This window comes from Eurytemora carolleeae, unplaced genomic scaffold (assembly GCF_000591075.1).
Source record: "Eurytemora carolleeae unplaced genomic scaffold, Eaff_2.0 scaffold1280, whole genome shotgun sequence".
NCBI classification, from domain to species: domain Eukaryota; kingdom Metazoa; phylum Arthropoda; class Copepoda; order Calanoida; family Temoridae; genus Eurytemora; species Eurytemora carolleeae.
This window is the reverse complement of record NW_019397368.1, coordinates 35,631-48,693: the sequence shown is the minus strand read 5'-3', so window position 1 is coordinate 48,693 and position 13,063 is coordinate 35,631. Positions and strand designations below refer to the sequence as shown.

At 33.3% G+C, this 13,063-nt stretch overlaps 2 protein-coding genes across 2 annotated transcripts in view; one reads left to right on the top strand and one right to left on the bottom strand.

Moving 5' to 3' along the window:
* The window catches only part of LOC111713794 (uncharacterized), a 32,681-nt gene extending 22,444 nt beyond the window's left edge, over positions 1–10,237 (bottom strand). The window contains exons 1-7 of the mRNA XM_023488732.1: positions 10,038–10,237; positions 9,550–9,624; positions 9,082–9,140; positions 7,436–7,480; positions 6,017–6,088; positions 5,294–5,425; positions 7–67 (exon numbers count right to left, since the gene is read on the bottom strand). Coding sequence (XP_023344500.1) covers positions 7–67; positions 5,294–5,425; positions 6,017–6,088; positions 7,436–7,480; positions 9,082–9,140; positions 9,550–9,624; positions 10,038–10,056 — 463 coding nt within the window. The 5' untranslated portion in view covers positions 10,057–10,237. The remainder of the gene's footprint in view (positions 1–6; positions 68–5,293; positions 5,426–6,016; positions 6,089–7,435; positions 7,481–9,081; positions 9,141–9,549; positions 9,625–10,037) is intronic.
* Positions 1,776–3,954, top strand: LOC111713797 (flocculation protein FLO11). Its single transcript, XM_023488736.1, has 2 exons — positions 1,776–2,064; positions 2,850–3,954. Exons 1-2 carry the CDS (start codon positions 2,059–2,061, stop codon positions 3,831–3,833), a joined length of 990 nt encoding a protein of 329 aa, XP_023344504.1. The 5' UTR covers positions 1,776–2,058; the 3' UTR covers positions 3,834–3,954.
* Positions 10,238–13,063: the final 2,826 nt, after the last annotated feature.

Here is a 13,063-nt window from a genome sequence, read left to right as displayed (position 1 = left end):
ATTTACTTGAATTTAGCGGATAACAGGTTTCATATCCTCGCCGCTTCTCTTTGTTCAACCAGGCTTCCTAGACAATATCTTATAAACAGGGGTACCCAAAAAACGATGAGAATAAAAAGACGACCATAAATCTATTTAAATATGACGATCTAAATGTTGGAAAAATGTCTCCTTGATACCCGGAAAACAAATAAAAATAAAAATTAATATTTAAAGCACAATAATTTTTTTAAAAAATCGTTAAAGAAGAATTTATTTTTTAGATTATTTTGTTTACGACAAAAAATCGGATAGCGGAAATTTTTAATTGGCTTAAGAGATTAGTGATTCAAATCTTTGATAATCCGTGTCCGGCACTTAAATGGAAAAATTTGAATGAAAATCACTATTTGTTAATAGAGCCAATTCATGCAAAAGTTTTAATCTCGTGACCCCTAGTGCCCGGCGTTGCCCGTGGAATTAAAAAAAAATAGAATTTTGAAAAACATAAGATTTTTAAAGAACTCAAGTACCCAAGGGTTCCCTCGGTCCAGCCGTTTGGCCAGCAATAGCTAACATATATACATAAAAATATATATATATGAGCCAAGAGCGGTATTTTATAGATTAAACAAAGGTAGCATAAAAACCTTTTCTAATATAGTATGATAGTCTGACAGATATCCTTATATTTAAATGCCGCAGAAACAACGAATGAATTTGTCAGTATTGAACACAGAAACCCAAGGAGAAATGGAAGTTTTTTTAAACTGGGCCGTTTTTGAAGTGTTGCAACGCCTTTGCCTGAAAAAATGTGTAGCCCTAGAAAACCACATTCTTAAACTACAACAAGCTTATTTCAAACTTTAGTTCAAAGTAAATAATTGGCAAATGCTGATATATTTTTCTGTGAGGGCTTGCATACTGCACATGTTTAGGATTAATCATAGATATTAATAACATACAGATAGAACACTTTAAATGTCTTCTTTTCAAGATTTAGCGGTTTTTAGTTCACAATAACCCTGAGGCAGAGGCCCAAAGGAGCTAGGCGCATACTGCGTTGAATGACAAGACAGAGAGAGAGTCGAGCATATGCAGAAAATGGGATGAAAATAAAGAATTGGATGAATTTAAAATGGGATGAAAATGGAGAATTAGATTAATAGAAATGGGATGAAAATGGAGAATTAGATGAATAAAAATGAACTGAAATAAAAAATTGGATGAATATCAATAGTTGGATAAAAAGGAAAAATGAAAAGAAATAATTTAAAGAAAAAAGAATCAATGGCTGAATTTTTACAAAAAAAAAATAATCTTAATAACTGTAAAATATTTGAAATCAATAGTTTGAATGAAATTGAGTTGAGTATCGCATACATATCATAGTTCCTGTAATACCAGTTTAAAACTCTGCAACTGTCAATCAGGAATGTACGTTTGAAATTTTCTTGACAATAATAAGAACCAATGTAAAAACAGGTTTAAAGTTGGATATCACCGGTTTCACAACCTTTAATATTGTATTATTAGTACCGCGCGCAGCTCTGAATAACTTTAAAGGGTCTGAAAGCGTATTTTAATGTGACCCTCTATGCAAAGATACCAATGCCTGATTCACAACGATACCCTTGAAACCTTTATCTGATTAAAAATGTGCGTCGGATTTCTGAATCGATAAGTGTTTAATTCTGATAATTTCTCCATTATTTCTAATATGCAAGAAATGCGCAAGTCACTTTTACAGAAAATCTACAAAAAGATAATATTTAGTTTAAATAAACACAAATATAGTGATCAAACCAAGCTTTCAATGGTATCGTTGAAAATCGGGCAATGCAATTCTTTGGACAGAGGATAACTTAAAATCACGTTTACAGTCCCTTCAAGAGTGTCCGACAACGATCGGATTTGTTGGCTGCACGCTATAAATCATAAGATTGTCGCCAAATATTTATAAAAGCGCCAAGAAGCGTCGATTGGCCCTGAAACCAGTTTACTTCAACATCGAAGTTCATAGTATAAAATGGGAAAAATCAAAAATGTAATTAGTTCTTCTAAAACCAGGAACAAACCATGAAGGTATAGAGTGACATAAATTGTAACTCCACACAACAAATTTTATGGCCTAAAATATCAAAATGCTGAGAGCTACAGCAAAATTAAGCAAAATTAAGCAAATTTAATTCCACTTTTAAATACAAGTCCTTAATTTTCGGCGTTAAAAATCTTTCAATTTTTATTTGTGAATGTTCAGTATTACTTTATCTATTAAAGTAAAAAATTTTATTAATATTTCAATTTTTTCCATATTGTAATGAGGAATGTAAAAAACTGTATTCCATTTCCCCATAATTAATTTAACTCAACTTTCAAAATAAGACCGTTTGTTTTTGCTTATAAATTACATTTTTTTGACAACAATTCTATTTAGTTAATTCCTGTTTTTATTTTCTAGGACTTTTATTTAATTAGACTGTAAATTTTCAAATCACAATCAAAAGAATTTAAATGAAGAAAATATATTTGCAACTTGTGTAAAATTTTTATTTTTAGTTAAAAAAAACATATTTATATGGGTTTCAAGCTACTTTTCAAAGAGCTTCAAAAGAAAAAAAAAATTAAAGCCGAATTTTATTGATATTTTGAAAATCGTATTAAATTCAACATTTTGCAACTAAATAGACATTAAATCAAAACCTTAATAAACACACTTTGTTAAATCACTGTTTAGAAGGCAGTCTTAAATTTCTTTTTTACATTTTACACTTTTCATACAGAGGGGAATAAAAAAGGATTAAAACTGAGTAATTGTTCAATTGCAATTATCTTCAAAGTTATAACAGTATCCAAATGTTTTTTTTCAGGGTTGTGTTTTAGTTCTATTGAGTATTGCTGTTGCGAGTGGTGATCAGCACCAGCACCAGCATCTCCAGTTTGGTCAGCAACAGCATCAGCAGCATGGTCTAAATCCTTTCCGAACCTTCTCCCCTTCAACACGTGCACTGGTCAGATCTCAAGCATCAGCCCCTGTATCAACTTTTATCCCAATCAGATCCTCTTCTTCAACTTCTAACTATGCCTTGCCTACTCTGTCCTATACGCCAACACAATCTACTAGATACATCCCTTCTACGATTAATGCGTATTCCCCTTCAGCTTCTCTTACCCCCATTCAAACCACAAGATATATCCCAACATCAGCAAATGTCTATACTTCTACTCCAGTGAGATCTTATGCCACTCCTGCACCTTCCTACACTTCCTCTCCCTCATTTACCTACTCTTCTTCCCCAGCTCATGTCACCCCTTCAACCTACACTTCTGCTAGAGCACATGCTGCCCCAACTCCTTCCTACACCGTCACCAGATCCCATTCTACTCCAAGCCAAACCTTAACCTCTGCCAGAGCCTATAATGCCCCAACCTACACTGACAATGCCTCTGCTTACAGCTTCAATTATGGTGTTGCAGACACCTATTCTGGTGCTAACTACAACCATGCAGAATCCAACAATGGTTACTCCACCTCCGGGTCCTACTCTGTTGCTCTCCCTGATGGAAGAATCCAAACTGTCAACTACAGGGTTGATGATGATACCAGTGGATATGTTGCTGATGTCAGCTACTCAGGAGAAGCAAGATATGATGCAGGATCCAGCTACGCCCCAACCTCATCTTACAATGCTGTTCCCATCAGATCTGCACCAACCCCTTCTTTTTCCTATGCTCCTACAGTTTCCTTCGTGGCTGTACCTAAGCCAACTCCTGCTAGTGACTACACCAAAGCAAGACCTGTTCCAACCCGTATTCCAGTTTTTGAATCTGAGTCCAGTGGATATGGCCGTTAAGAAGATCAGAGCTTGGTTTATTACTTTTTTATTTCTTTTTATTTAATTATTTAAATATAACTTATTCAACTTTATTTTCATGCTTTGTTTGCTTTATTATGGAATAAAATTGATTCCTATTCTTCTATGGTACTTTGTGCACTTTGAGTACTATATACTGGAAATCTTTACATTGTAGAAAGTGGATGTTTTAAGTCAGTAGTGATTGGCAATAGCTCGATTTGCTTTCCTAGCCCTTTCAATGTGTGAAGGTTACATTCAGAAGAAATAATTTTGAAAGGGGGGGGGGGGGTGTAAAAGGTGGAATGTGTCTAGGGCTGGGCGTGAAATTGTTCATTCCTTGTTCTAGAACAAGGGCTTCCTCTATGAGGCAGGAAACCCCCGGACGCCATGAGCCTCCGCTATGCAGACGCGAGCCTCCCAGAGTTGCTAGGCAGACCAAGCCTCCGATTTGCAGATATGAGCATGCGCAATACATCTAAATGTTTGAGGCTTCTCAAAGATGAGAAGTATTTATTAATTATCATAAATAGTGGCTAATTATGACTAATAAAGTGGTATCTAAAACTTTAAACATTTTTAACACGAAAAAGGAAAATATTTAGAAAAAAATTTGAATTGAATTTCATTTCATCTTTTATAATCTTTGATTTTAGCGATTCCTGTTTTTGAAGTTTAAATTAAATTTGTATTTATTATTTAAATCTTAACATTTTTCAAAAAAAGGTATTGTTTTAATCAAAGATTACAACAAAACAAACCAAGTTTACTCAAGAAATATTTCTCCAAATATCTTCCTTTCTGCGTAAGAAATGTTTAAAGTTTCAATATAAATCTTATAAACCACTTTATAAGTCCATATGTGTTTCCAATTATGACAATCAATGAACAACTCTAATCTTTAGTAAAATTCTTATGCCACTACGTCAAAAAAAATTGTTAAAAGTTTGCATCACTCACAAAAAATCAAGATTCAAAAATAGCTGTGTTGTATGGTGGAGGCTCGTTTACTGCATAGCGGAGGCACGGTCTGCATAGCGTAGGCTTTGTCTGCATAGTGGAGGCTCGGTCTGCCTAGCGAATCTGGGAGACCCGATGTCTGCATAGCAGTGGCTCATTGCGTCCGGGGGTTCCCTCCCTACTCTAGATCATCCATTCCTCGTTCGCTCTCATCCCAATTGTTTCATCCCTGTTTTATTCCGTTCTTTGTGTTCTTGATTGAGAACGGTTCCAAGGAACAGGTTGGGATGTTTTGAGGGAGGAGGGACTGAGCTGTATGCTGTATGTATAAAATGTCTTTTTATACGTTCACGGGACTGAGTGGGGGAGAGGTTGGGTAACATAGCCATTGGCGAACCCCACCAAACTGACAGAATTTACAATTATATAAATAAATTAAAACAAGGGCATTGTTCTTAATAGTTCCGTAAGTTTCCCAGAAGTGTCCCTCACTTGAATACCTTATCAGCTAAATATTTTTTGGCTTTTTCTGGATAGTTTTTGTTCACCGTATCCCAGTTCCTTGTGCATATTGGTTTGTGGAAGCAGCATATTGTCAGTGCCTTGTTCTTACAATACAGAAGGTCTCCAGACTAAAAAATATGAATTAAAGGGACTGTAAGCGTAAATTCAAGTGATCCTCCATTGATACATGGGAAGGTCTGATTCACAACGATATCCCTAAAAGCTTATCTGAACAAGTATGAATTAGATATCAATGTATATAATTAATTGGAAAATGATTAATTTCAATTGGGGTTTCTCAACAAAAGGGACTTGCACATTTCTACTTCAGGAAAACATATAGGAATAATCAAAATTAAACACATTAATATCTAGAAAAGCGACAATATCTTCCACATTATTTATCAGATAAAGGTTCACTGCAGCTGGTACCGGTGTGAGTCGGGCATTGCAATCTTTACAAGGAAAGTCACTCCTTACACAGTTCCTTTTAAGTTTCTAACTAGAGACTTTAAAACTTAATAAATCATGGTATATTATATTCAAGTTCAAACATGGTGAACCATTCATTTTATGTAATGTTTTGACTTAAGCTTTGTAAAGACTTTTAAAAAGAAAAAAATCATTTAACTACACAATTCAATAGTATTTCATAGATTTTCTAGAAGTTGTCTTCCTACTTCAGTTTCGTGAACACTCACTTTAATTTTAATTTTTACCTCCTTCACAGTTGTAGTTGCACAAATTGTCCCAAGAGCCTTCGCTAGTCTTAATTTACACTTTTGGAACACCTAGAAATAGGTCTTTAATAAACAACTAGATGGAGTACATGATATTGCCCAGGTTAATATTATTATTCATAGATAGACATAGTAATACACGCCTGGTATTAAACATGATTTAGCTAAAGTGTCTTGACTCTTGAGTTGCCCGTGGAATTATTTTTAGCCTTTATATTATCCTGGGATACCTATGGCCTCCCTCAAAAAATCCAACTTTTTCCAGCCCTTTGGCCACCTATAGCTAACATATAATCATATGTATGTGAGCGAAGAGCTTTATTATAAAGATGATAAAATTTTAATATAAAAATATGTGTGACATTATTTACATACAGTGGCGTAAATAAGGGGGGTTATTGGGGTTACTTACACCCTCCCCCCCTAGAATCCTTGGGGTAATTACCCCCCCCCCCTCAGAATCTTAGGGGTAACCCCTAGAATCTTGGGGGACACAAACATCCCGGTTTTGTAATTTGATCTCGATTCTCCATGTCCATGATTACCATTAAAAGGAAAAATGTTAAAAAAATGTTTGGCGCTTCGCGCAGATAATCTTACTCAATCAACTTAAAAAAAGTAATATAGATAAATTTTACCAAAAAACTGAGTTTTTTAATGCAGTAGCGTACTTGCACTATATGTCAAATTAAGTATATAGATCTTCCGGGGGGGGGGGAAAAAATGTTAAAAGATAGAGATTATTAAGAATTATATCGTAAAAAGTAAGATATTTCCCTTTTAATACAGTGAAATTGACATATATACCCAGTACATTGAAGACAAGAAAGTTTTAGAAATTAGAAATTAGAATATAAACAAATACAATATTTTTTCAAAGTTTTGCAGAGTAGTTTTTCTAAAGATTTAAAAAAGTAACATCTTTTTCCTCTTAGAGTAAAACTATTTTTTATGTAACTAAAAATAAATTCAGTTTTTTACAGATCTTTGTAGTTAGTGTAAAATGAATGACTATAATGAAGGATATAAAACAAGGTGAATGCTGAAAGGTAGAAAATGAAGCCTTTATTTGATGCAGTTCGTTAATGCCAGAAATGAGTGGAAAATGCAAATCAAACCAAACTAAAACCAATAATTTGATGTACATCATGATATTTTTCTAGGGGGGGTAAAAAAAATCCCCCCTACAGAATCCTTATTTACGACCCTGTTAACATAAATGAGTAAGAATGTTTTTATGCGTAATTTTATAGAACACTCCATTTGAAAAGTTGTATTTACAATATTTTTGAAATATACTAGTTGAATTTACAATATTTTTGAAATATACTAGTTGTATTACTTATCATGAAATATGAGTATTAAAAAAAAAGGAAACAATCCATTTATTTTATTTACCTCAACATCACTTAAGTCTCCTGTTTCTTCCTCGCAGTGTCCAAGCTAGACATTTTAAATTTTAAAGGGACAGACCGGCTATGTAAGGTAGTTAAACTGAGTATGCAGATGTTGTGGACAAATTCTTCAGGATTCATTTCAGACATATGAAGCGTTTCCACGGTGCATAATTACTGAGTTTGAGCGCAAATTCGACGTTCAAAATCATGAATTTGGGTAGGTACGTTTTCAGAATCGGTTTTTTTAATTATTGAATAACGACGACGAAAAATAAAGTAAAAATTATATAGTATACTAATTAGATTCTTAGGAACATATTTCTTAAAAGAAATTTGTCAATAAATTGAAGCTAGAATTATTTATTTACTTACTCATCATTATACTGAATTTCTTTTTTTCCATAAATGTGTTCGCAGATTTCTTCAAATTCTTCAAATGTCGTCTTTTTAATAAAAATTCAAGAAAATCTGCAGAAAATCTTTGTGATTAAAGAGAGATTATATAAAATAATAACTGAATAAGAGCTGAAAACTTTAGAATGTGATATCCTTAATCCGATCTGTTAATGAATCTGGAGATTAAATTCATGTGGAGAACAAGTCATATTTAATCTGGATATTAAGAAAAAGAACGGATTAAGCGTTAATCCTGATATCCACCATTCTAAAGTTTTCAGCTAAGATTTCTTATTTTTAGATGATAAGAGTTCCTAACTTCCTAAACAACTAATTAGTTTACTGTAGAATTTTGTTTCACATTTTGCGTCGTCGTTATTTAATAATTTAAAAAAAAAACAATAGTGAAAACGTATCCACCAAAAAGTAAGATTTTGAACGTCGACTTTGCGCTCAAACTCAGGATTTACAGATCTTTAAAAATGAGTCCTAAAGAATTGTCCACAACACTGCATACTCGGTTCAACTACCTTACATAGCCGGTCTGTCCCTTTAATGTATGCGCGATATCAAGAGACTCCATTTATGAAGAGCGCCCTCCACTAAACGCTACTAATGTTTTGGCCGGTGAACTGCAAAATACTGCCGAACGTACCGAAAGCTTAAGAGGGTGAGGAGCATGTCCGAATCTCAAAGATACCCTTTGTACTTTTCTCTCATCATCGACACGTCGAGTAGACCGTGTTTTTATCTCTAGAATGATTTTCAAATTACCGGTGTCACATTATAAAGTGTCCGGGCATGAGATAATGTCCAGGTACTGTATTTCTGTCTTAAACTGAAACATCAAATTTAGAAATATTTAAATATATATAGATTTTTTAACGACTAATATTTTCATGTTTTTTTAATTCTTTGAAAAGAAGAAAGTCCAATGTGGGTTTCAAAAACTTAAAATAGATATTTTTTGAAAGAAAACAATTGCAAAGATGATTAAGGATAAGTCCGTGATCCTCGATAAGTCTGAAGTTTAAAGGATACTGCTGTGAATCTGACACGCTGCTCTACAAATGGAATCTTACTTTAAGTTATGCTATAAGTGCCTTAAAGCAATTCTTATCTGTCATTGTCTTTGTATATTAAAAACTTTCAAAATATGTACCTTTCCCTTTAACACTCAATTTCATGTCAAAGTTCTTGTTTCAAATGGCACCCATAAAAGTAAAAAAGTATGCAAAGAAATTCTTTTACCTTTGGGTCTGGTTTATTCTTAATTTGCAATATCAGACTTTGATTTTGACAGTTTTTGGCTGAAACAAAAAAGAACTTAAATTGATAAATATCCTGAGAGTAAAGTGCAGTAGTTCTTTTCATTTTATTCTCTCCGAATCTACCAATTCAAGAATTTATCTAATCATTTTCGTAGATTTATTTCTAAAAAATAAAGACGATATTGACTCCGCAAAAATATTCAGAAAACAAATTTAAAGTGCTAAAAGTGCTGGGCGTCGTTCCTTGAAAACGATCATTCTTTCACGTGAACGAACGGAATGGAACGAAAGATTAAAAAAAGTAGAAACGCGTCCAGCGGTCATCCCTATACCCCTGAATAGGAAATTGAAATAATTTGTATCCTAAATTTTATGTGTTTGGATAAGATGAGATTATTATGACTATTAAAAATAAGTTTTTAAGATTCCAAAAAAATCGTTAGTTTACCTGGATCATAATCTTCACTCCAGTATACAACACCATGGACAGGAAGGAGAAGAGGGAGTAGATAGATCAATACTCCTAACAGGACAGTACACAAAATGAATCGAATCCTTCCAGCGAGATAAATGTTTTAGAACTAGAAGGTTAACAAGAAAAAGTATAACCACAAAGAATGAGACTGTAAAGACGACTGAAACCTTCAAATATGACGATCTCAAATTTGAATTAAATCCTAATCATACCATTTAAATGTGATGGTTTTTAAATGGCTTATTTGATGATTTTGCAAAGAAAGAACGATGTTTATAGTTTCAGAGAATCATGAACATAAGAACACATTAGAAGAATTAGTAGAATTACTGCATAGTCGTCTCTGAAGTCTCATCCTTTGTGGATAACCCTGCACTTCTTTCAAGTTTTAATTATATCTATGAACATGTGAATATGGTGTAATTGGAAAAATATAACAACATTATAAAGTACACCCCTCCCTATTGTTAGAATAACCATTACAGCTGATTTTTTCACTTTGTCACATTCGCATGTCTGGTGATTTGAACTTCTTTAAGATTTGCACTGATTACATATATGAGCTAGAACATAAAGAGAGCATAATCAGCACTCCCTTTGAACATTTTTAATAATCTGAATAATCTATATGTAATCTCTCTATGTTCTACTATTAAACTATATACACTTTACATAGCTGGTCTTATTTACTGAAGAGTGTAATTTGAAACTACAGAATAACAACTTTCACATGCTTAGTGCAGAATAAAACTATAATTGTCAAATAGAAAAAAAATGTTAAAAACGCTTTACTTTTGTGCACTGACTTTAAAATTTTTACCTTACTAAATCTATCATTTAAAACATGAAAACCTATTAAAATGTTGGTAAAATTGATTTCCTCGATATTAAAACATATGTACGACGACATTTACGTAGATAAAGTATTTCAAACACGAACATTTCGTCGTTTAGTTTTTCCCTTGTTATACAACAGTACTTGATGAATATTGGACCAGATTGCCTGTTATAAACTCTATGCTGTTTTTCCCTTGTTATACATTAGTACTTGATGAATATTGGACCAGATTGCCTGTTATACAACAGTACTTGATGAATATTGGACCAGATTGCCTGTTATAAACTCTATGCTAGATAGAAATAAATCCCAGGTTAAGGACAAGCGATTACCACAAAAAATAATCTTTGAAATGTTGTACTTTTATGAATCCAAAATTAATCCCAGTGCAGTACGAAGATAATACCAGACCAGTACGAATATACTAGAGCATATTCAATCCCAGTATTAGTGTTTGTCGTTGGTAATACTTCACCTGTTAAAATTGTTTCAGTGAGCAGAAGAAACATGTTACGTAGTACGTACTTTACGCTCTTATTTAAAAATTGTACGCGATAAAAATGTCTCATTGCAGGTATCAAATGAATCCTAAAACTTTGCTCGACAATACTGCAGTTTCAGCTTAAATCCCATTAAAATAAGAGTACTTTAATATATACGTCGTATCAGACTCTAAAGAGTAAATTCGGAGCAGTTTTGATCAAAGCTGTGAACCGAGATATTAGTAATCACATTCTATTTTTAAAAGATACACGGTGTTATGCCTTGAGTTAGGTTTTACAAATTATTAAAAATTAAAATCAAGATCAAGATGCAAGAAACTTTGACTGTAGCCAATAAGATTCAAGATTCATCCTTTGCATAGGTAACCCTATATCTAATCAGGGACGTTTTTCTGTAGGGGGACGTTAACAGTTAATTTCATTTACAGAAACCTTTGCATAGGTAACCCTATATCTAATCAGGGAAATATTACTTTTTTATTTCTTTTTATTTAATTATTTAAATATAACTTATTCAACTTTATTTTCATGCTTTGTTTGCTTTATTATGGAATAAAATTGATTCCTATTCTTCTATGGTACTTTGTGCACTTTGAGTACTATATACTGGAAATATTTACATTGTAGAAANCTTTGCATAGGTAACCCTATATCTAATCAGGGACGTTTTTCTGTAGGGGGACGTTAACAGTTAATTTCATTTACAGAAACCTTTGCATAGGTAACCCTATATCTAATCAGGGACGTGTTTCTGTAGGGGGGACGTTAACAGTTAATTTCATTTACAGAAATTTTACTAAAAGAGATAAGTGTTTTACTCAAACCTTTTACAACAAGAAAGGGCAACCAGGATACTCGGCTAAGACGAAGAGAGCTCTGAATTTCATGTGACCTTCCATTTCCTCCATTTGCCCAATTTATAAAAGAAATCTATTTGATCAATAATGTGGAAGATATAGCCATTGTTCATGGATTTAAATTGTTTGATTCGGACAATTCCCTCATTTTTTAAGAAGCTGCAATGCTCAAGTTATTTATTTACAGAAACAAGAATTTCAAAAACTTTTTGCCAAAATGAAAATATATATATCTAGTTCATTCCAGATCATAAAAAGCTTTTAAGGGTATCGTTGTTAGGAGGATATACCACTCAATAATTTGAGTGTCATTTTACGCAACCAGTCTCTATAAAATATTAGGATTAGAGGGTATCGACGGATATCGAATTGAATTCAATATAGATCGCTACTAATTAACATAAATTCACATATTCCGCACAGATCATAAATAATTCAATTAAATTTAAAATAAATCATTCAGAGCCATACGAAAACTTTAGAATGGTGGATATCACGATTAATGCTTCAGAGGTCGAGGTTAGGATAAACTTTAAAACAAGCTGCAGGAGAGTTCAAGAAAATGTTTCCAAAAATGCTTCAGGAAAAGCCTCAAGACAAGCCTGAATTTCTTCAGGAGAAGCTTTAGGACAATCACTGAGACTAGCTTGAAAACAAGCTTAAGGTTCCAGGATAAATTTCTAGACAAAATTCAGGACAAGCTTCAAGAAATTCTTCAGGAGAAGCCGGCTTTATTAACGAATTTGAGCAGCGGCGGCTTAAATCTGAGATGTGGCTCTAATTTTGTTGGTTTCCAAGGGATGTAATCTTTCGTCTTTGCAATAAGGACAGACAAGCAAAATATTAATCATAAGTAGAATTGAAAAAAATGGTTTGAGTTGTGCTTTTTTGAGTGACGCGGCTGGATTTTTAAAAATCAGACTTTAAAGGCCATAAATATACCATTTAAAAAAGTTGTTTTGCCCGGAAGAAAAAAGCTAATATGTCGCACGGAAGGGGAAATAATGGTGGCTCATGGCCGCCTGCCTTCCCCCGCTCGCACAACTACACTATGCTTCTTCGCACCAGAAGAGATTAAAAGCAAGGTAAGACCATTAATTATATCTCACTTTTAATGGTTTGAAGGACGAGGGAGGTAACACCCGGACGCCATGAGCCTCTGCTATGCAGACATGAGCCTTCCGTTGTACAGTAAAATTATACAAAATAGTTTCCTTGAAACTCATGATTAACATGTCGGAGAGAATTTTTTCGTTTTTTTTTCGACAGTGTCATATAATTAGGGTTTC